Source organism: Salvelinus fontinalis, unplaced genomic scaffold (assembly GCF_029448725.1).
Source record: "Salvelinus fontinalis isolate EN_2023a unplaced genomic scaffold, ASM2944872v1 scaffold_0875, whole genome shotgun sequence".
In the NCBI taxonomy this organism is placed as follows: Eukaryota; Metazoa; Chordata; class Actinopteri; order Salmoniformes; family Salmonidae; genus Salvelinus; species Salvelinus fontinalis.
In genome coordinates, this window is record NW_026601084.1 from 1 (window position 1) to 23,792 (window position 23,792).

The window sequence follows — 23,792 nt, forward strand, 5'->3', positions numbered from 1 at the left end:
TGTTCTGTTGGAGAGAGAGGGAGAGAGAGAAAACATGTGACATAATTAAATCACTGGCAATGCATTCAGCATCAAAATTGGCAAGAAAATAACAGAATTCTTTAACCAGGGGCGGGGCTTTCGCCAGGGTTGCAATCTGAGCCCTGTACTCTTCAATATTTACATCAACGAATTGGCCACTATTCTAGAAAAATCCTCAGCCCCTGGTGTTGGTCTCCACAATTCATAAGTTAAATGCCTACTCTTCGTAGATGACCTATGCCTGCTGTCACCCACAGCATATGGCCTACAGCAGAGCCTGGTCCTGCTAGAGCAGTACTGCCAGACCTGGGCCCTGGCAGTAAACCACAAAAATACTAAAATAATGATTTTTCCAGAGAAGATCCAGATCTCAGGGAATTAGACCAAAGTACTCAACTGGTACAAAACACAGAGTACCGCACACACTACAATTACCTAGGGTTAAAAACAAGCTCACCTGGACACTACCTGGGGTTAAAAACAAGCTCACCTGGACACTACCTAGGGTTAAAAACAAGCTCACCTGAACACTACCTAGGGTTAAAAACAAGCTCACCTGGACACTGCCTAGGGTTAAAAACAAGCTCACCTGAACACTACCTAGGGTTAAAAACAAGCTCACCTGGACACTACCTAGGGTTAAAAACAAGCTCACCTGGACACTACCTAGGGTTAAAAACAAGCTCACCTGGACACTACCTAGCGTTAAAAACAAGCTCACCTGGACACTACCTAGGGTTAAAAACAAGCTCACCTGGACACTACCTAGGGTTAAAAACAAGCTCACCTGGACACTACCTAGGGTTAAAAACAAGCTCACCTGGACACTACCTAGGGTTAAAAACAAGCTCACCTGGACACTACCTAGGGTTAAAAACAAGCTCACCTGGACACTGCCTAGCGTTAAAAACAAGCTCACCTGGACACTACCTGGGGTTAAAAACAAGCTCACCTGGACACTACCTAGGGTTAAAAACAAGCTCACCTGGACACTACCTAGGGTTAAAAACAAGCTCACCTGGACACTACCTAGGGTTAAAAACAAGCTCACCTGGACACTACCTAGGGTTAAAAACAAGCTCACCTGGACACTACCTAGGGTTAAAAACAAGCTCACCTGGACACTACCTAGGGTTAAAAACAAGCTCACCTGGACACTACCTAGGGTTAAAAACAAGCTCACCTGGACACTACCTAGGGTTAAAAACAAGCTCACCTGGACACTACCTAGGGTTAAAAACAAGCTCACCTGGACACTACCTAGGGTTAAAAACAAGCTCACCTGGACACTACCTAGGGTTAAAAACAAGCTCACCTGGACACTACCTAGGGTTAAAAACAAGCTCACCTGGACACTGCCTAGGGTTAAAAACAAGCTCACCTGGACACTACCTAGGGTTAAAAACAAGCTCACCTGGACACTACCTAGGGTTAAAAACAAGCTCACCTGGACACTACCTAGGGTTAAAAACAAGCTCACCTGGACACTACCTAGGGTTAAAAACAAGCTCACCTGGACACTACCTAGGGTTAAAAACAAGCTCACCTGGACACTAGAGAGAGGCAGGGAGAGAGAGAGAGAAGTTAAAGGGAGACAGTCAACATTGTTCTGTTGGAGGGATAGAAGAGAGAGAGGAGAGAAAGAGAGAAGAGAGAGAGCGAGAGAGCGAGAGAGCGAGAGAGCGAGAGACAGAGAGACAGAGAGAGAGAAAAGGAGAAAGTCAAGTCAACATTGTCTAGGGAACCTCTGTGTTTAGGTTGAGTAGAGAGCTGTGTGTCTACAGAGAGCTGTCTGTATAGAGCTGTCTGTCTAGAGAGAGCTGTCTGTCTAGAGAGAGCTGTCTGTCTAGTGAGAGCTGTCTGTCTAGTGAGAGCTGTCTGTCTAGAGAGCTGTGTGTCTACAGAGAGCTGTCTGTCTAGAGAGCTGTCTGTCTAGAGAGATGTGTGTCTAGAGAGCTGTCTGTCTAGAGAGCTGTGTGAGCTGAGTGGGTGGTTACGGCTAAAGCTTATTGCCCTATTAGCTATGCTGTCATCTGGGGTGAAACTAAGCTATGCTACGCTAAGCTAACGAAGGCTATGCTAATCCTCCCAACAGTGTTACAGGGTGGAGGTAAACTAACGGAGGCTATGCTAATCTTCCCAACAGTGTTATAGGTTGAAGTTAAGCTAACGGGGCTATGCTAATCTTCCCAACAGTGTTATACGGTGGAGGTAAACTAACGGGGGCTATGCTAATCCTCCCAACAGTGTTACAGGATGGAGGTAAACTAACGGGGGCTATGCTAATCCTCCCAACAGTGTTATAGGTTGAAGCTAAGCTAACGGAGGCTATGCTAATCCTCCCAACAGTGTTACAGGATGGAGGTAAACTAACTGAGGCTAATCCTCCCAGCTGTGATACTAATGACTAGCGGATTAGCGAGATAAGGATGTCTGTGTGTAGTGTTTGTCTCAGCTGTTCCACTGACCAACAGCTGGGAGTTGAGCTGTAGCGAGGTTGTCAAGACGATGATGGAGGCTTCCCGACATTCCAGAGAGGCGGGAGTAGTAATCATGTGCTCCTGTCAATCATCTAGTCAGGAAGTTAAAAAGAACAAAAGACAGGAGTTTCTCAGGGAACTTTTTACACTGTGAAGTTTTATTGGGCTTTAAGTTTGAAATACAAATATGCCACATTATGAAAAATAAAAAAACAAACAGGTTTCATTAAATTTGCCAAGAAACAGAGTTACATAGTAAACCAAGCAAGGCACCGCCACAACCAATCGGATTTCCCCCCCTTTGTGCTCACGGGCCAATAGCAGCGCCACGATATTAGACTAGTCAGAGGTTCAGACAGGCGAGTGTTTCATCAATACAAAGAGTTGTGCTCTTCGTCATCACGAAGACGTGTATTACATCACAGACACACACACGGTTCAGATCATCACGTTTTCTCTAGAATCCTTATTAGTATCAACCTCTGTGTTGCATCATAGCTGTGTGTTCTAGTCAGGGTACATTGAGGTCCCTGTAGCGTGTTAGAATCCAGACCAGACAGACAGGCATGGTTCCATGGTTCTAGCCAGTTCTAAACTCTGGTTCCATGGTTCTAGCCAGTTCTAACCAGTTCTAAACTCTGGTTCCATGGTTCTAGCCAGTTCTAACCAGTTCTAAACTCTGGTTCCATGGTTCTAGCCAGTTCTAACCAGTTCTAAACTATGGTTCTAGCCAGTTCTAACCAGTTCTCAAATATGTTTCCGTAGTTCTAGCCAGTTCTAACCCGTTCTAAACTATAGTTCTAGCCAGTTCTAAACTATGGTTCTAGCCAGTTCTAGCCTATGGTTCTAGCCAGTTCTAACCAGTTCTAAACTATGGTTCTAGCCAGTTTTAAGAGTTTGTAGACAGATGAGAAACGTTCTGTCTCTGAGATGTTTAAGAGTTCAGACAGATGAGAAACGTTCATTTAAGGCAGAGAGTAAACCTATAGCATTCCAGATGTGATCATTTCCAGTTAGGGGTTTCCAGTTTTAGCCACATACAGCCCCTATATTTAGCCCCATATACAGCCGTATAGGCCCAGGGACATTAGGAAACTACAGTGCCCTTGATACAACAGAGCCATACATTTAGATAACATGTGGCTCTGAGCGTATACAGAGCCACACATTTAGATAACATTTGGCACTATGTGTGTATATTGATGTTTTGATGTTTGAGTGTTAACTATGAGTGTTAACTGTAAAGTGTGAGTGTTAACTGTAAAGTGTATAACTGTAAAGTGTATAACTAAAGTGTGAGTGTATAACTGTAAAGTGTATAACTGTAAAGTGTGAGTGTATAACTGTAAAGTTTGAGTGTTAACTGTAAAGTGTATAACTGTAAAGTGTATTACTGTAAAGTGTATAACTAAAGTGTGAGTGTATAACTGTAAAGTTTGAGTGTTAACTGTAAAGTGTATAACTGTAAAGTGTATTACTGTAAAGTGTGAGTGTATAACTGTAAAGTGTGAGTGTTAACTGTAAAGGGTATAACTGTAAAGTGTATAACTAAAGTGTGAGTGTATAACTGTAAAGTTTGAGTGTTAACTGTAAAGTGTATTACTGTAAAGTGTGAGTGTATAACTGTAAAGGGTATAACTGTAAAGTGTATAACTAAAGTGTGAGTGTATAACTGTAAAGTTTGAGTGTTAACTGTAAAGGGTATAACTGTAAAGTGTGTTACTGTAAAGTGTGAGTGTTAACTGTAAAGTGTGAGTGTTCACTGTAAAGGGTATAACTGTAAACTGTATAACTGTAAAGTGTGAGTGTTAACTGTAAAGTGTGAGTGTTAACTGTAAACTGTATAACTGTAAAGTGTGAGTGTTAACTGTAAAGTGTGAGTGTTAACTGTAAACTGTATAACTGTAAAGTGTGAGTGTGAGTGTTAACTGTAAAGTGTGAGTGTTAACTGTAAAGTGTATAACTGTAAAGTGTATAACTGTAAAGTGTATAACTGTAATGTGTGAGTGTTAACTGTAGTGTGAGTGTTAACTGTAAAGTGTATAACTGTAAAGTGTGAGTGTTAACTGTAAAGTGTGAGTGTTAACTGTAAAGTGTATAACTGTAAAGTGTGAAGTCTATAACTGTAAAGTGTATAACTGTAAAGTGTATAACTGTAAAGTGTATAACTGTAAAGTGTGAGTGTTAACTGTAAAGTGTGAGTGTTAACTGTAAAGTGTATAACTGTAAAGTGTATAACTGTAAAGTGTGAGTGCTAACTGTAAAGTGTGAGTGTTAACTGTAAAGTGTATAACTGTAAAGTGTGAGTGTTAACTGTAAAGTGTGAGTGTTAACTGTAAAGTGTATAACTGTAAAGTGTGAGTGTTAACTGTGAAGTCTATAACTGTAAAGTGTATAACTGTAAAGTGTGAGTCTTTTCATTTTGAAATATAATTTTACAAAAACAACATGTGTAAACAAAGACCATGAACACCAATGACATCACACCTGCTCAGACCCACATGTTCCCACTGCTACTATACACATCACATATGTCTCCCCCCTCCCCTCCCCCCCATCCTTCCTTCCCTGGAACATTCCGGTGCTTGTAGAACTCTATGAAATATGGCCTCAAATTACACTGTTGAATGTTTCTCCGTAACACGTTTTCCATATTTAAATAAACATTTGGATTCATCCACTGTTGAATGTTTCTCCGTAGCCCACACGTTTTCCATATTTAAATAAACATTTGGATTCATCCACTGTTGTAATGATGGAGAATCATTTGATTTCCAGTTTTTTTTAAGTCAACGTTTTTTTTCTAAATCATTGACGAGAAAAGTATGGGTCCCCCCCCTAATTGGGTCTCTCATTACACCCTCTCATATGTCATCTCTTGAAATATACAGACAGACGGATTAAAAGGAAGTTTACATTGTAATACTTCTGACAGCCAACGTTCTAACTCCGCCCATAACTTTATGACGTCATAACTTTCCCAGAATGCATGGATTATTGAGTCATTGTTAGTTTTACACTTAAGACATGACTCTGCCGTTGTGCTGTAGAAGAAATATATAAACTATTGGAACCAAGACTTAAAAAAGAACTGATGTTGACACAAGATGGAAGGAAAGTTGTAACATAACACAATTACAGTTGAAGAAAATGTGAACTTAATCCAGTATAAACTAATGTATAGAATGTATTGGCTCTCTGCAAGGTTTAGTACACTACCGGTCAGAGGTTTTACCGGTCAGAGGTTTTACCGGTCAGAGGTTTTACCGGTCAGAGGTTTTACAACACCTACTCATTCAAGGGTTTTTCTTTATTTTTACTATTTTCTACAGGCTACTTTGAAGAATCTCAAATATAAAATATTTGTTTTGATCTGTTTACCACTTTTTTGGTTACTACATGATTCCATATGTGTTATTTCACTATTCTCCACTATTATTCTACAATGTAGAAAATAGTAAAAATAAAGACAAACCCTTGAATGAGAAGATGTGTCCAAACTTTTGACCGGTAGTGTACATCTTCCATATCATATGAACATCGTTTTCTGACTCAAATAAGATTCTCTCTGATGTCCAAAATATTTTAAAAAATCGACATTTGATGAAATAAACTTTTTTTTTAAAGTTGCATGTTTAAATTGTAATTGCTTTTTCAAAAATTGTTTCATGAAAACGCCTTTAGTTTTCCATGTGGACCAACGTATCCGTGAATTGTGAAAAGCTATCCAAGGATTGTTCCATAGGGTTTCTGTTTCTACGGATATTTGGTTCTTTTGAAGATTCCGTTTCATTTTCTTCCATATTGTTATAGTGTTCTAAAACTATGACGTCGTTAATGTTCGTATCTTTATCCTCTGAAAACAGACACGTTAAAAGACTCTAGAGATGTGCGTCTTCATTATGGAGCCATTGTTCCTCTTTAGTGCATTTAACTACATGTCACAAGTAAAAGCCCTGGGTGGTGAGTTGATACAAGTCCAAGTCTGGAAGGTTAAAACCACCCCCAGACTCAGGGAGGTTAAAAACCACCCTCAGATTCAGGAAGGTTAAAAACCACCCTCAGATTCAGGAAGGTTAAAAACCACCCTCAGACTCAGGAAGGTTAAAACCACCCTCAGACTCAGGAAGGGTAAAACCACCCTCAGACTCAGGAAGGTTAAAAACCACCCTCAGACTCAGGAAGGTTAAAACCACCCTCAGACTCAGGAAGGTTAAAACCCACCCTCAGACTCAGGAAGGTTAAAACCCACCCTCAGACTCAGGAAGGGTAAAACCACCCTCACACTCAGGAAGGGTAAAACCACCCTCAGACTCAGGAAGGGTAAAACCACCCTCAGACTCAGGAAGGTTAAAACCACCCCAGACTCAGGAAGGTTAAAACCACCCTCAGACTCAGGAAGGTTAAAACCACCCTCAGACTCAGGAAGGTTAAAACCACCCTCAGACTCAGGAAGGTTAAACCACCCTCAGACTCAGGAAGGTTAAACCCACCCTCAGACTCAGGAAGGTTTAAACCACCCTCAGACTCAGGAAGGTCTGAAACGTTCCTTTTTATTCTATACATTCTATATGCCCATATAAAGTCATAACAGACGGAGTCTACTTATTTAAAGGATTTCTACGGTGGGGTAATTGATGTCACCCAGAATGATGTATGTCAACTTTATAGGGTGGTCAGTACTGCCAGAGTGTGGCGTTGTCCACCCCCTCAGCGTTGGCCTTCAGAACCCCGGCGTGGTCCCCTTTAAGGTACCGCCCCCCCGGCGCCCGCACCGCCATCTTGTTGTAGTCACACAGCTCAAACAGGAAGTAGGTGGGCGTGTCCCCGCTGCACACCACTGCGGACTCCTCTCCCACGCACCAGAACTTCCCCTGTGAATCTAGAGAGGAGGGAGAACGGAGATTTATTGTAGATTTATACCAAAACATTAGGAACACCTTCCTCATATTGAGTTGCACCTCTCTTTTGTTCCCAGAACAGCCTCAATTTGGAGCGGCAGTTTTTCCCCCCCTGTGAGCGCGGACTGGTTTTTAGCCCGAGCAGTAGGAAAGGACATGGAGCGATGCAGCAGATTATGAGCGATGAACTCAGCTCACATGATCTGCTGGGCACTGGAATTATAAGTTTACTTACACCCAAAAAATTGAATATTTAACAAAAAAATTCCAGACCTTGAAAGTGGTCTACTGATGTGATTTAAGCTGTTGTGAACTTAGAGCATAAAATAAACATGTTTTATTAATAGAAAAAGTGTGATTTTGACGACGAAAACCTGAAAAAGGGGAAAACGGAAACCTCCGAAAACTAAAACGAAGAAAACGGAATTTGGGAGAAAAAAAAACTAAAACGGACTGAGGCAACAAATAAAATATATTTTCCTCGGAGGCTGTAGGCTCCATCAGGGCCCTGTGTAGGTGTGTGTGTGTACCTCGGAGGCTGTAGGCTCCATCGGGGCCCTGTGTAGGTGTGTGTGTGTACCTCGGAGGCTGTAGGCTCCATCGGGGCCCTGTGTAGGTGTGTGTGTGTACCTCGGAGGCTGTAGGCTCCATCAAGGCCCTGTGTAGGTGTGTGTGTGTACCTCGGAGGCTGTAGGCTCCATCGGGGCCCTGTGTAGGTGTGTGTGTGTACCTCGGAGGCTGTAGGCTCCATCGGGGCCCTGTGTAGGTGTGTGTGTGTACCTCGGAGGCTGTAGGCTCCATCGGGGCCCTGTGTAGGTGTGTGTGTGTACCTCGGAGGCTGTAGGCTCCATCGGGGCCCTGTGTAGGTGTGTGTGTGTACCTCGGAGGCTGTAGGCTCCATCGGGGCCCTGTGTAGGTGTGTGTGTGTACCTCGGAGGCTGTAGGCTCCATCGGGGCCCTGTGTAGGTGTGTGTGTGTACCTCGGAGGCTGTAGGCTCCATCGGGGCCCTGTGTAGGTGTGTGTGTGTACCTCGGAGGCTGTAGGCTCCGTCGGGGCCCTGTGTAGGTGTGTGTGTACCTCGGAGGCTGTAGGCTCCATCGGGGCCCTGTGTAGGTGTGTGTGTGTACCTCGGAGGCTGTAGGCTCCATCGGGGCCCTGTGTAGGTGTGTGTGTGTACCTCGGAGGCTGTAGGCTCCATCGGGGCCCTGTGTAGGTGTGTGTGTGTACCTCGGAGGCTGTAGGCTCCATCGGGGCCCTGTGTAGGTGTGTGTGTGTACCTCGGAGGCTGTAGGCTCCATCGGGGCCCTGTGTAGGTGTGTGTGTGTACCTCGGAGGCTGTAGGCTCCATCGGGGCCCTGTGTAGGTGTGTGTGTGTACCTCGGAGGCTGTAGGCTCCATCGGGGCCCTGTGTAGGTGTGTGTGTGTACCTCGGAGGCTGTAGGCTCCATCGGGGCCCTGTGTAGGTGTGTGTGTGTACCTCGGAGGCTGTAGGCTCCATCGGGGCCCTGTGTAGGTGTGTGTGTGTACCTCGGAGGCTGTAGGCTCCATCGGGGCCCTGTGTAGGTGTGTGTGTGTACCTCGGAGGCTGTAGGCTCCATCGGGGCCCTGTGTAGGTGTGTGTGTGTACCTCGGAGGCTGTAGGCTCCATCGGGGCCCTGTGTAGGTGTGTGTGTGTACCTCGGAGGCTGTAGGCTCCATCGGGGCCCTGTGTAGGTGTGTGTGTGTACCTCGGAGGCTGTAGGCTCCATCGGGGCCCTGTGTAGGTGTGTGTGTGTACCTCGGAGGCTGTAGGCTCCATCGGGGCCCTGTGTAGGTGTGTGTGTGTACCTCGGAGGCTGTAGGCTCCATCGGGGCCCTGTGTAGGTGTGTGTGTGTACCTCGGAGGCTGTAGGCTCCATCGGGGCCCTGTGTAGGTGTGTGTGTGTACCTCGGAGGCTGTAGGCTCCATCGGGGCCCTGTGTAGGTGTGTGTGTGTACCTCGGAGGCTGTAGGCTCCATCGGGGCCCTGTGTAGGTGTGTGTGTGTACCTCGGAGGCTGTAGGCTCCATCGGGGCCCTGTGTAGGTGTGTGTGTGTACCTCGGAGGCTGTAGGCTCCATCGGGGCCCTGTGTAGGTGTGTGTGTGTACCTCGGAGGCTGTAGGCTCCATCGGGGCCCTGTGTAGGTGTGTGTGTGTACCTCGGAGGCTGTAGGCTCCATCGGGGCCCTGTGTAGGTGTGTGTGTGTACCTCGGAGGCTGTAGGCTCCATCGGGGCCCTGTGTAGGTGTGTGTGTGTACCTCGGAGGCTGTAGGCTCCATCGGGGCCCTGTGTAGGTGTGTGTGTGTACCTCGGAGGCTGTAGGCTCCATCGGGGCCCTGTGTAGGTGTGTGTGTGTACCTCGGAGGCTGTAGGCTCCATCGGGGCCCTGTGTAGGTGTGTGTGTGTACCTCGGAGGCTGTAGGCTCCATCGGGGCCCTGTGTAGGTGTGTGTGTGTACCTCGGAGGCTGTAGGCTCCATCGGGGCCCTGTGTAGGTGTGTGTGTGTACCTCGGAGGCTGTAGGCTCCATCGGGGCCCTGTGTAGGTGTGTGTGTGTACCTCGGAGGCTGTAGGCTCCATCGGGGCCCTGTGTAGGTGTGTGTGTGTACCTCGGAGGCTGTAGGCTCCATCAGGGCCCTGTGTAGGTGTGTGTGTGTACCTCGGAGGCTGTAGGCTCCATCAGGGCCCTGTGTAGGTGTGTGTGTGTACCTCGGAGGCTGTAGGCTCCATCAGGGCCCTGTGTAGGTGTGTGTGTGTACCTCGGAGGCTGTAGGCTCCATCAGGGCCCTGTGTAGGTGTGTGTGTGTACCTCGGAGGCTGTAGGCTCCATCAGGGCCCTGTGTAGGTGTGTGTGTGTACCTCGGAGGCTGTAGGCTCCATCAGGGCCCTGTGTAGGTGTGTGTGTGTACCTCGGAGGCTGTAGGCTCCATCAGGGCCCTGTGTAGGTGTGTGTGTGTACCTCGGAGGCTGTAGGCTCCATCAGGGCCCTGTGTAGGTGTGTGTGTGTACCTCGGAGGCTGTAGGCTCCATCAGGGCCCTGTGTAGGTGTGTGTGTGTACCTCGGAGGCTGTAGGCTCCATCAGGGCCCTGTGTAGGTGTGTGTGTGTACCTCGGAGGCTGTAGGCTCCATCAGGGCCCTGTGTAGGTGTGTGTGTGTACCTCGGAGGCTGTAGGCTCCATCAGGGCCCTGTGTAGGTGTGTGTGTGTACCTCGGAGGCTGTAGGCTCCATCAGGGCCCTGTGTAGGTGTGTGTGTGTACCTCGGAGGCTGTAAGCTCCGTCTTTAAACTCCAGCTGGAAGACGTCGTAGGAGGAACGGTTAGAATCCAGCGTTCCCGTGCCAACCTTACGACAGCCAATGAAACCGTGTTCTCCACGGAGGACTATGATTGGCCGATTGATCAGCTTCATCAGGAACTGCTCCGCCTCCCCTGGAGACAAAACGAGGAAACAGATCAAACACTGATTGATTAGCTGATTGGTTGATAAGTTAACCAATAGGTTTGTGTCTTGATCAGTCAGGTTGATGAGTTAACCAATAGGTTTGTGTCTTGATCAGTCAGGTTGATGAGTTAACCAATAGGTTTGTGTCTTGATCAGTCAGTCGATTGATTGTTTAAGTGAACAGATCAATAATAAGGAACACTGACACAACTCTGCAATGATAAGATTCACTGGCCATAGTTACAGCACGTATGGTTACGGTAACGGTAGTGGTCACGGTAACGGTATCCACGGTGACAGACTAACCTGCGTTGTCGACGGTAGCAGCTAGTTGCCCGTTTCTCTTGGCAGCAACGTATTTCCCATTAGAGGCTTTGAGAGAAACCTTCCCCTCACACCACTCCAGATCAAAATGACTGTTAGCTGACCTACACACACACACACACACACACACCACACACACACACACACACACACACACACACACACACCACACACACACACACACACACCACACACACACACACACACACACACACACACACACACACACACAGTTAAAATAACATATTTTGTTAAGATGTTCTGAGTCGCAGGTAGAGTGTGTGTGTGGTTGTAGTGTGTATTACTTGCTGTGTGTAGTGTATTACTTGTGTGTATAGTGTGTATAGTGTGTATAGTGTGTATAGTGTGTACAGTGTGTATAGTGTGTAAAGTGTGTATAGTGTGTATAGTGTGTACAGTGTGTACAGTGTGTATAGTGTGTACAGTGTGTACAGTGTGTATAGTGTGTACAGTGTGTACAGTGTGTGTAGTGTGTACAGTGTGTACAGTGTGTATAGTGTGTACAGTGTGTAAAGTGTGTAAAGTGTGTAAAGTGTGTACAGTGTGTAAAGTGTGTATAGTGTGTATAGTGTGTATAGTGTGTATAGTGTGTAAAGTTTGTATAGTGTGTAAAGTGTGTACAGTGTGTATAGTTTGTGCAGTGTGTATAGTGTGTACAGTGTGTACAGTGTGTATAGTGTGTGCAGTGTGTATAGTGTGTACAGTGTGTGTAGTGTGTGTAGTGTGTGTATAGTGTGTACAGTGTGTAGTGTGTATAGTGTGTATAGTGGGTATAGTGTGTATAGTGTGTATAGTGTGTATAGTGTGTGTAGTGTGTATAGTGGGTATAGTGTGTACAGTGTATAGTGGGTATAGTGTGTATAGTGTGTATAGTGTGTACAGTGTGTAGTGTGTATAGTGTGTATAGTGTGTATAGTGTGTATAGTGTGTATAGTGTGTAGTGTGTATAGTGGGTATAGTGTGTACAGTGTGTATAGTGGGTATAGTGTGTATAGTGTGTAGTGTGTATAGTGGGTATAGTGTGTATAGTGTGTAGTGTGTATAGTGGGTATAGTGTGTACAGTGTGTATAGTGTGTATAGTGTATAGTGGGTATAGTGTGTATAGTGTGTAGTGTGTATAGTGGGTATAGTGTGTATAGTGTGTAGTGTGTATAGTGGGTATAGTGTGTATAGTGTGTACAGTGTGTATAGTGTGTAGTGTGTATAGTGTGTATAGTGTGTATAGTGTGTATAGTGTGTATAGTGTGTAGTGTGTATAGTGGGTATAGTGTGTATAGTGTGTACAGTGTGTATAGTGTGTAGTGTGTATAGTGGGTATAGTGTGTACAGTGTGTGTAGTGTGTATAGTGTGTATAGTGTGTATAGTGTGTATAGTGTGTATAGTGTGTATAGTGTGTATAGTGTGTACACTGTGTACAGTGTGTATAGTGTGTACAGTGTGTATAGTGTGCATAGTGTGTATAGTGTGTACACTGTGTACAGTGTGTATAGTGTGTATAGTGTGTATAGTGTGTATAGTGTGTATAGTGTGTACACTGTGTATAGTGTGTGTAGTGTGTATAGTGGGTATAGTGTGTATAGTGTGTACAGTGTATAGTGGGTATAGTGTGTATAGTGTGTATAGTGTGTATAGTGTGTACACTGTGTATAGTGTGTATAGTGTGTATAGTGGGTATAGTGTGTATAGTGTGTGTAGTGTGTGTATAGTGTGTACAGTGTGTACAGTGTGTATAGTGTGTACAGTGTGTATAGTGTGTACAGTGTGTATAGTGAAGTGTATTACTTAGTAGAGGCGGTACACTGTGTACAGTGTGTATAGTGAAGTGTATTACTTAGTAGAGGCGGTACACTGCAGTCCTCCGGTGGCGGTGAGGGTCCAGTACTTCCCTGCAGCGGTCCGGAACGCACACTTCCTGCTTCCTGTCTCACGACTCATCTCCACCTGGAACACTTCCTGATCACCCTCCTCGTCCTGATTGGCCGAAAGGTCCATGCCTGGGGTCAGGGGTCACAGAGATCGTACAGTCTATTTACAGTACCAGTCTATACTAGTAGATCACTAATACCCAACATATATTAGATATATGGTACCAGTCTATACTAGTAGATCACTAATACCCAACATATATTAGATATACAGTACCAGAATATACTAGTAGATCACTAATACCCAACATATATTAGATATACAGTACCAGTCTATACTAGTAGATCACTAATACCCAACATATATTAGATATACAGTAACAGTCTATACTAGTAGATCACTAATACCCAACATATATTAGATATACAGTACCAGTCTATACTAGTAGATCACTGATACCCAACATATATTAGATATACAGTACCAGTCTATACTAGTAGATCACTGATACCCAACATATATTAGATATACAGTACCAGTCTATACTAGTAGATCACTGATACCCAACATATATTAGATATACAGTACCAGACTATACTAGTAGATCACTAATACCCAACATATATTAGATATACAGTACCAGTCTATACTAGTAGATCACTGATACCCAACATATATTAGATATACAGTACCAGTCTATACTAGTAGATCACTAATACCCAACATATATTAGATATACAGTACCAGACTATACTAGTAGATCACTAATACCCAACATATATTAGATATACAGTACCAGACTATACTAGTAGATCACTGATACCCAACACAAATATGTAGCGAGGACCAGCCAACGAGAGCATACAGGTCACAATGGTGGTATATGGGGCTTTGGTGACAAAACGGATGGCACTGTGATAGACTGCATCCAGTTTGCTGAGTAGAGTGTTGGAGGTTATTTTGTAAATGACATCGCCGAAGTCAAGGATCGGTAGGATGGTCAGTTTTACGAGGGTATGTTTGGCAGCGTGAGTGAAGGAGACTTTGTTGCGAAATAGGAAGTTGATTCTAGATTTAATTTTGGATTGGAGATGTTTAATATGAGTCTGGAAGGAGAGTTTACAGTCTAACCAGACACCTAGGTATTTGTAGTTGTCCACATATTCTAAGTCAGGACCGTCCAGAGTAGTGATGCTAGTCGGCCGGGCGGGTACGGGCAGCGATCATTTGAAGAGCATGTATTTAGTTTTACTAGTGTTTAAGAGCAGTTGGAGGCCACGGAAGGAGAGTTGTATGGCGTTGAAGCTCGTCTGGAGGTTAGTTAACACAGTGTCCAAAGAAGGGCCAGATGTATACAGAATGGTGTCGTCTGCGTAGAGGTGGATCAGAGAATCACCAGCAGCAAGAGAGACATCATAGATGTATACAGAATGGTGTGGTCTGCGTAGAGGTGGATCAGAGACTCACCAGCAGCAAGAGAGACATCATAGAAGTATAAAGAATGGTGTGGTCTGCGTAGAGGTGGATCAGAGACTCACCAGCAGCGAGAGAGACATCATCTCTCCCCTTTTCAACTTCCTCGTTTAGTTTTCTCAGAGTAGTTGCTGACTTATGCTGTTCTAACCCATCCCCCCCCTCACACACACACACACACACACACACACACACACACACACACACACACACACACACACACACACACACACACACACACACACACACACACACACACACACACACACTTTCTAAACTGGGACCGACCACAAAGGTCGGATAGAATTTCTGCGGAAAAATGTGTTCAGTGGTGAGGACAGAGAAAAGGGCAGAGAGAGACTGAAACAGAGAGAATGGGAAAGAGGGAGGAAGAGAAAGGGGGGCAAGGGAGAGCAGATGGAAAACACATGCTGCAGGGTGGAGGAGGGGAGGAAAGAGGAGGTGAAGAGGAGGAGGAGGAGGAGGAAAGAGGAGGAGGAGGAGGAAGAGGGGAAGAGGAGGAGGAAAGAGGGGCTGGGGAAGAGAAGGAGGAGGAGGAAAGAGGAGGAGGGGAAGAGAAGGAGGAGGAGGAAAGAGGAGGAGGGGAAGAGAAGGAGGAAAGAGGAGCTGGGGAAGAGAAGGAGGAGGAAAGAGGAGGGGGTAGAGAAGGAGGAGGAAAGGGGAGGAGGGGTAGAGGAGGAAGAGGAAAGTGGAGGAGGGGAAGAGGAGGAGGAGGAGGAAAGAGGAGGAGGGGTAGAGGAGGAGGAGGAGGAGGAGGAGGAGGAAAGAGGAGGAGGGGAAGAGGAGGAGGAGGAGGAAAGAGGAGGAGGGGAAGAGGAGGAGGAGGAGGAGGAAAGAGGAGGAGGAAAGAGGAGGAGGAAAGAGGAGGAGGGGAAGAGGAGGGGGAGGAGGAAAGAGGAGGAGGGGTAGAGGAGGAGGAGGAGGAAAGAGGAGGAGGGGAAGGCGAGGTGGAAAGAGGAGCTGGGGAAGGCGAGGAGGAGGAGGAAAGAGGACGAGGGGAAGAGAAGGAGGAGGGAAAGAGAAGGAGGAAAGAGGAGCTGAGGAAGAGGAGGAGGAGGAAAGAGGAGGAGGGGAAGAGGACGGGGAGGAGGAAAGAGGAGGAGGGGAAGAGAATGAGGAAAGAGGAGCTGAGGAAGAGAAGGAGGAGGGGGAAAGAGGAGGAGGGGAAGAGGAGGAGGGGAAGAGGAGGAGGCAAGAGGATCTGACCCTGTCTGAGCCCCTAATACACCCCCCCTCTCTCCCAGCTGAGAGAGGAGACTCTAATCTGACCCTGTCTGAGGAGACTCTAATCTGAACCTGTCTGAGCCCCTAATACACCCCCCCTCTCTCCCAGCTGAGAGAGGAGACTCTAATCTGACCCTGTCTGAGCCCCTAATACATCCCCCCCCCCTCTCTCCCAGCTGAGAGAGGAGACTCTAATCTGACCCTGTCTGAGGAGACTCTAATCTGACCCTGTCTGAGGAAACTCTAATCTGACCCTGTCTGAGCCCCTAATACACCCCCCCTTTCTCTCCCAGCTGAGAGAGGAGACTCTAATCTGACCCTGTCTGAGGAGACTCTAATCTGACCCTGTCTGAGGAGACTCTAATCTGACCCTGTCTGAGGAAACTCTAATCTGACCCTGTCTGAGCCCCTAATACACCCCCCCACTCTCTCCCAGCTGAGAGAGGAGACTCTAATCTGACCCTGTCTGAGGAGACTCTAATCTGACCCTGTCTGAGCCCCTAATACACCCCCCCTCTCTCCCAGCTGAGGGAGGAGACTCTAATCTGACCCTGTCTGAGGAGACTATAATCTGACCCTGTCTGAGCCCCTAATACACCCCCCTGCTCTCTCCCAGCTGAGAGAGACAGTGACGTCACCAGAGAAACGTGGAATGAGTTTCTCTAAATGAAAGCAGTCCTCTCCTCTTTCCTGTCCTGTTCCAGAGGAAGCGTCACACCCCAGACACCGCTAGTGGTTGGTAGCTTTGTCGTTAAGGTGCTCATAGGAGTTGAAATAAGGTCCCGGTACACAGAGTTCTTCATCAGACCAGAAACACTACTGGAACTTCCTGTATTGTGTCAAACTCGTTTGTTTGGGTGTTCTTGTGCCTTTACAAGTTATGAGCTGTATGAGGTCAATTCTGTTTACCATTATAGATATCACCTCATTCGGGTTCTGCGTGTCCTACTTTGCCTGGTGGATGTTCTAGAAAAGCTCTACAAGGCTCTAGTTCTAGGTTATTGTTTTTCTTACCTTGTAAGGTTCTAGTAAGGTTAAACTAGGATAGTTCCACTAAGGTTGTGTTGCTCCTATCTTCCCCGGTAAGGTTCTAGTAAGGTTCCACTAAGGTTGTGTTGCTCCTATCTTCCCCGGTAAGGTTCTAGTAAGGTTCCACTAAGGTTGTGTTGCTCCTATCTTCCCCGGTAAGGTTCTAGTAAGGTTCCACTAAGGTTGTGTTGCTCCTATCTTCCCCGGTAAGGTTCTAGTAAGGTTCCACTAAGGTTGTGTTGCCTCTATCTTGCCTGGTAACGTTCTAGAAGGTTGTGTTGGTCCTACCATGCCTGGTGAGGTTCTACTCCTGTTCTAGAAGGTTGTGTTGGTCCTACCTTGCCTGGTGGAGACGTTCCTCTCGTTGCCGGCGGTGAGAACCACCTGAGGGTGACTCTGCTCCAGAGAGAACATCTCATCCTTTCCCACGCGACTGTTCTTCCCGCTCTTCATGGTCCCGCTCGGCCCCGACGGCGCCAGGTAGCGCCCGGAACAATCCCTGAACGCCACCTTCCCGGAGCGGAACTCCAGCGTGTATCCGGTGGTCTTGTCGGGCGCGGCCTCCAGGCTGCCGTCGTTCTTCAGGAAGCGGTTATCAGACGTCTGAAGATGGTAGCGTTGGTCCAGGAACACCAGGGTGACCAGAGAGTCAACCCCCCACGGGACGTCACGGTCTATAGAGACCTCAGAGTGGTCGGGGTTAGAGGTCAGGTGGGCGTAACGCTTCCTGGCCAGGCTGAACAGGTTCACCTGGGGGGGAGGGGTTAGAGGTCAGGTGGGCATAATGCTTCCTGGCTAGGCTGAACAGGTTCACCTGGGGGAGGGGTTAGAGGTCAGGTGGGCGTAACGCTTCCTGGCCAGGCTGAACAGGTTCACCTGGGGGGGAGGGGTTAGAGGTCAGGTGGGCATAATGCTTCCTGGCTAGGCTGAACAGGTTCACCTGGGGTGGGAGGGGTTAGAGGTCAGGTGGGCATAATGCTTCCTGGCCAGGCTGAACAGGTTCACCTGGGGTGGGAGGGGTTAGAGGTCAGGTGGGCATAACGCTTCCTGGCCTCGCTGAACAGGTTCACCTGGGGGAGGGGGGGGGGGGGGGTTAGAGGTCAGGTGGGCATAATGCTTCCTGGCTAGGCTGAACAGGTTCACCTGGGGGGGGGGTTAGAGGTCAGGTGGGCATAATGCTTCCTGGCTAGGCTGAACAGGTTCACCTGGGGGGGGGGGGTTAGAGGTCAGGTGGGCATAATGCTTCCTGGCTAGGCTGAACAGGTTCACCTGGGAGGGGGGGGTTATAGGTCAGGTGGGCATAATGCTTCCTGGCTAGGCTGAACAGGTTCACCTGGGGGGGGGTTAGAGGTCAGGTGGGCATAATGCTTCCTGGCTAGGCTGAACAGGTTTACCAGGGGGAGGTTTGGAGGCTGGGTGATGTATTTATGTGTGTATGTGTGTGTGTGTGTATTAGTTACCTGGGGATGCATGGCCAGGTGGACACACCACTTCTCTGCTGCTGATACTGTCTGGAACACACACACACATCCTGTTTATACACACACATCCTGTTTATACACACACATCCTGTTTACACACGTTACACACACATCCTGTTTACACACACATCCTGTTTACACACACATCCTGTGTTTATACACATTACACACACATATCTTTGCTCGCAGGTCTGCGTACCCACATCCACCCCCCACACACAGAGAAAAAACATTTTAGTGCCCCCTATTTAGAGACAGGGACTCAATGCTGAGACCAAGGTGTCTTTATTTAGACAGGGAGTCAATGCTGAGACCAAGGTGTCTTTATTTAGACAGGGAGTCAATGCTGAGACCAAGGTGTCTTTATTTAGACAGGGAGTCAATGCTGAGACCAAGGTGTCTTTATTTAGACAGGGAGTCAATGCTGAGACCAAGGTGTCTATATTTAGACAGGGAGTCAATGCTGAGACCAAGGGGTCTTTATTTAGACAGGGAGTCAATGCCGAGACCAAGGTGTCTTTATTTAGACAGGGAGTCAATGCTGAGACCAAGGTGTCTTTATTTAGACAGGGAGTCAATGCTGAGACCAAGGTGTCTATATTTAGACAGGGAGTCAATGCTGAGACCAAGGTGTCTTTATTTAGAGAGGGAGTCAATGCTGAGACCAAGGTGTCTTTATTTAGACAGGGAGTCAATGCTGAGACCAAGGTGTCTTTATTTAGAGAGGGAGTCAATGCTGAGACCAGGGTGTCTTTATTTAGACAGGGAGTCAATGCTGAGACCAAGGTGTCTTTATTTAGACAGGGAGTCAATGCTGAGACCAAGGTGTCTTTATTTAGACAGGGAGTCAATGCTGAGACCAAGGTGTCTTTATTTAGAGAGGGAGTCAATGCTGAGACCAGGGTGTCTTTATTTAGACAGGGAGTCAATGCTGAGACCAAGGTGTCTTTATTTAGACAGGGAGTCAATGCTGAGACCAAGGTGTCTTTATTTAGACAGGGAGTCAATGCTGAGACCAAGGTGTCTTTATTTAGACAGGGAGTCAATGCTGAGACCAAGGTGTCTTTATTTAGACAGGGAGTCAATGCTGAGACCAAGGTGTCTTTATTCAGACAGGGAGTCAATGCTGAGACCAAGGTGTCACTAAAGATAAATATAGTTTACTGAACTAAACTACACTAAAGAGAAATATAGTTTACTGAACTAAACTACACTAAAGAGAAATATAGTTTACTGAACTAAACTACCCTAAAGATAAATATAGTTTACTGAACTAAACTACACTCAAGTAATTAGCTACACCGCTACATGGTAACACAGTAGTGTGTAGATCCAGTAGTTAGCTACACCGCTACATGGTAAAACTGTAGTGTGTAGTTCCAGTAGTTAGCTACACCGCTACATGGTAAAACAGTAGTGTGTAGTTCCAGTAGTTAGCTACACCGCTACATGGTAAAACAGTAGTGTGTAGATCCAGTAGTTAGCTACACCGCTACATGGTAAAACTGTAGTGTGTAGTTCCAGTAGTTAGCTACACCGCTACATGGTAAAACAGTAGTGTGTAGTTCCAGTAGTTAGCTACACCGCTACATGGTAAAACAGTAGTGTGTAGATCCAGTAGTTAGCTACACCGCTACATGGTAAAACAGTAGTGTGTAGTTCCAGTAGTTAGCTACACCGCTACATGGTAAAACAGTAGTGTGTAGTTCCAGTAGTTAGCTACACCGCTACATGGTAAAACAGTAGTGTGTAGTTCCAGTAGTTAGCTACACCGCTACATGGTAAAACAGTAGTGTGTAGTTCCAGTAGTTAGCTACACCGCTACATGGTAAAACAGTAGTGTGTAGTTCCAGTAGTTAGCTACACCGCTACATGGTAAAACAGTAGTGTGTAGTTCCAGTAGTTAGCTACACCGCTACATGGTAAAACAGTAGTGTGTAGTTCCAGTAGTTAGCTACACCGCTACATGGTAAAACAGCAGTGTGTAGTTCCAGTAGTTAGCTACACCGCTACATGGTAAAACAGTAGTGTGTAGTTCCAGTAGTTAGCTACACCGCTACATGGTAAAACAGTAGTGTGTAGTTCCAGTAGTTAGCTACACCGCTACATGGTAAAACAGTAGTGTGTAGTTCCAGTAGTTAGCTACACCGCTACATGGTAAAACAGTAGTGTGTAGTTCCAGTAGTTAGCTACACCGCTACATGGTAAAACAGTAGTGTGTAGTTCCAGTAGTTAGCTACACCGCTACATGGTAAAACAGTAGTGTGTAGTTCCAGTAGTTAGCTACACCGCTACATGGTAAAACAGTAGTGTGTAGTTCCAGTAGTTAGCTACACCGCTACATGGTAAAACAGTAGTGTGTAGTTCCAGTAGTTAGCTACACCGCTACATGGTAAAACAGTAGTGTGTAGTTCCAGTAGTTAGCTACACCGCTACATGGTAAAGCAGCAGTGTTTCGTTCAGCTACTACCAAGCTACTCCTCAGGCACATAAACACAAGCACTACAGGCTATACACGTGCACACACACACTCCAACCTGGTCTCACAGGATTTCCTACTATCCTGTACGGGGAAATCCAAGACACTTCATTTACTATGATGTTACAGTTTCGTATGTAATTCATTTGTGGATGTTCTTTATCCATTTCATATGATACTGTATGTTACGAATTACAAATCGTATGATATGTTTTGAATTGCAATTCGTACAATATGTTACAAACTCCAATTAGCTAGGTGGCTAACTTTAGCTAGGCTAGGGGTTAGGGGTTAAGGTTAGGAGTTAGGTTAAGATTTACAGTTAAGAGTTAGGTTAAATGGTTAAGGTTTACCTTTAGGAGTTAGGTTAAGGTTTATGTCGTACAATATGTTACAAATTCCAATTTGTTGTGGCTAACGTTAGCTAGATGGCTAACATTAGCTAGGCTAGGGGTTAAGGTTAGGAGTTAGGTTAAATGGTTAAGGTTTATGGGTTAGGAATTAGGTTAAAGGGTTTTAAGGTTACGGGAAGGGTTAACATGCTAAGTAGTTTGCTAACTTTAGCTAGGCTAGGGGTTAGGGGTTAAGGTTAGGAGTTAGGTTAAATGGTTAAGGTTTATGGGTTAGGAATTAGGTTAAATGGTTTTAAGGTTACGGGAAGGGTTAACATGCTAAGTAGTTGGTTTATGGGTTAGGAGTTAGGTTAAAGGGTTAAGGGTTTTAAGGTTACGGGAAGGTTTAACATGCTAAGTAGTTGCAAAGTTTCGAAATAAGGTAAAATGTTCAAGTTGTCCATGATGAGATTCGAACACATAACCTTTCGGGTTGCTAGCTAGATGTTCATACACCCCAACCAACCAACCAACCAACCCCCGTCTGTCTTGTAACGATACCCAACTGTACCATATATTACTAACTTAAAATGTCCCCGATTTACGTTTACTATGTTACGTCTCGTCTATGAAACCAGGATGCGGACACAACTCATATATCAACCCCCAATACCTGAGCGAAGCAGCTGATCCGGTCTTCGCTTCCTCCCAGGTACCTCCCGTAGGGCTCCGACAGCAGCGACCAGCGGCCGTCATCATGCGCGGTTAACACGAACCTGCAGTCTTTACCTCGACACTCGCTCTCCCCGGTAACGTTCCCGTCTTTATCCGTACCCAGATACCGTCCGAGGTGTGACCGGAGGAACACCACGCTGCCGCTAGAGTCTCCCGCCGTGTCACCGGTGTTCTGCTCCAACGTCCACATCTGTTTCTTCTTCAGACTCGAGGCGGAGGCGTTGATTTTAAAACCAAATGTTTCAGCCGTTAGATATTTATTCCCCGCGTTAATCAGCCCGAGTTGGATCTGCAGCACGTCACCGCCGCCGGTAGAACCGCCATTAGAAGACATGATCCTTACCGAACCGTCCGTTCTGACCGGGGGGACCAGAGAGAGAGAGAGAGAGAAAAAGAGTTGCTGTGTGCGCGTGTGTGTGAGGAGGCTCCGGTAAATGTAGTGCGTGGATTGAACCAAAGGAGGTTCTTTGTGCTGTGTGACGGGGCTGTGGAGTTGGCACGCCGCTGGCTCTGTCCGCTGACTGCGGATACAGACAGACTCGGTGCTGCAGAGGATACAGGGCGAGGAGGATGGGCGAGAGAACTGCAGCGCGCACACACACACACACACACACACACACACACGCACACACCACTTGCATGCAAATATCAACCTGACCCATCACTATGAATAGACAGTTACAAGTCGTTTATCTGGTAATCATTATTACACCGCTCAGGTTACAGATATGGATGGACAGAGAGAGGGAGATTGTAAAATACAACCCATATTTATGTTTATTTATTTTCCCTTTTGTACTTTAAGTATTTGTACATCGTTACAACACTGTATATAGACATAATATGACATTTGAAATGTCTTTATTCTTTTGGAATTTCTGTGAGTGTAATGTTTACTGTTAATTTGTTATTGTTTATTTCACTTGAATTGAATTGAGAGAGAGAGACAGAGAGAGAGAGAGACAGAGAGAGACAGAGAGAGACACAGAGAGACAGAGACAGAGAGAGACACAGAGAGAGAGAGACAGAGAGAGACACAGAGAGAGAGAGAGACAGAGAGAGATAGAGAGAGAGAGACACAGAGAGAGACAGAGAGAGAGAGAGAGAGACAGAGAGAGAGAGATGGGAGGGCGTGGAACAGTTAAATAGGGTAGATAGACTATAGATACAGTAGCCTAGAGAGAGAGAGAGAGAGAGAGAGAGAGAGAGATGGGAGGGCGTGGAACAGTTAAATAGGGTAGATAGACTATAGATACAGTAGCCTAGAGAGAGAGAGAGAGAGAGAGAGAGATGGGAGGGCGTGGAACAGTTAAATAGGGTAGATAGACTATAGATACAGTAGCCTAGAGAGAGAGAGAGAGAGAGAGAGATGGGAGGGCGTGGAACAGTTAAATAGGGTAGATAGACTATAGATACAGTAGCCTAGAGAGAGAGAGAGAGAGAGAGAGAGAGAGAGAGAGAGATGGGAGGGCGTGGAACAGTTAAATAGGGTAGATAGACTATAGATACAGTAGCCTAGAGAGAGAGAGGAGGGGGGAGGAAAGAGAGAGAGAGGAGGGGGAGGAAAGAGAGAGAGGGAGGCAGCCAGATAGAGAGAAAGATTGTGTAGATATAGAGATACCTTCTGTACCATTTGTACATCATTACAACACTGTATATAGACATAATATGACATTTGTAATGTCTTTATTCTTTTGGAATTTCTGTGAGTGTAATGTTTACTGTTAATTTTTATTGTTTATTTCACTTTTGTATATTATCTACCTCACTTGCTTTGATAATGTTAACACATGTTTCCCATGCCAATAAAGCCCCTTGAATTGACTTGAATTGATTATAGAGAGATAGATAGTGTAGATAGAGATATAGATAGTGTAGATAGAGATATAGATATAGATAGTGTAGATAGAGATATAGATAGTGTAGATAGAGATATAGATA

At 46.0% G+C, this 23,792-nt stretch overlaps 1 protein-coding gene and 1 long non-coding RNA gene across 3 annotated transcripts; both read right to left on the reverse strand.

The window, feature by feature from the left end:
• Positions 1-2,641: 2,641 nt before the first annotated feature.
• Positions 2,642-3,848, reverse strand: LOC129847573 (uncharacterized). The gene is made up of 2 exons (XR_008758437.1): positions 3,363-3,848; positions 2,642-3,316 (listed from the first exon to the last, which is right to left on the reverse strand). It is a non-coding gene; the product is annotated as an uncharacterized LOC129847573 (long non-coding RNA).
• A 1,871-nt stretch (positions 3,849-5,719) lies between these two features.
• On the reverse strand, positions 5,720-22,401 carry LOC129847572 (fascin-like). Of its 2 annotated transcripts, XM_055915319.1 has the most exons (7): positions 21,790-22,401; positions 18,285-18,335; positions 17,163-17,574; positions 13,043-13,205; positions 11,171-11,292; positions 10,681-10,851; positions 5,720-7,383 (listed from the first exon to the last, which is right to left on the reverse strand). In XM_055915319.1, exons 1-7 carry the CDS (start codon positions 22,183-22,185, stop codon positions 7,178-7,180), a joined length of 1,521 nt encoding a protein of 506 aa, XP_055771294.1. In that variant the 5' UTR covers positions 22,186-22,401; the 3' UTR covers positions 5,720-7,177. The 2 variants fall into 2 exon arrangements, with proteins under 2 accessions (XP_055771294.1, XP_055771293.1); XM_055915318.1 differs by lacking the exons at positions 10,681-10,851; positions 11,171-11,292; positions 13,043-13,205; ... (1 more) ...; positions 18,285-18,335; positions 21,790-22,401 and adding an exon at positions 8,433-10,625.
• Positions 22,402-23,792: the final 1,391 nt, after the last annotated feature.

What these genes read in the sequence shown, in the direction of transcription:
- LOC129847572 (XM_055915318.1), bottom strand. Translation starts at nt 9,951, where the DNA reads ATGGAGCCTACAGCCTCCGAGGTACACACACACACCTACACAGGGCCC. An exon ending in CGGAGCCTACAGCCTCCGAG is followed by an intron (nt 7,384 to 8,432) that starts GTACACACACAC and finishes CCTCCTCTCTAG; the next exon opens with ATTCACAGGGGAAGTTCTGG.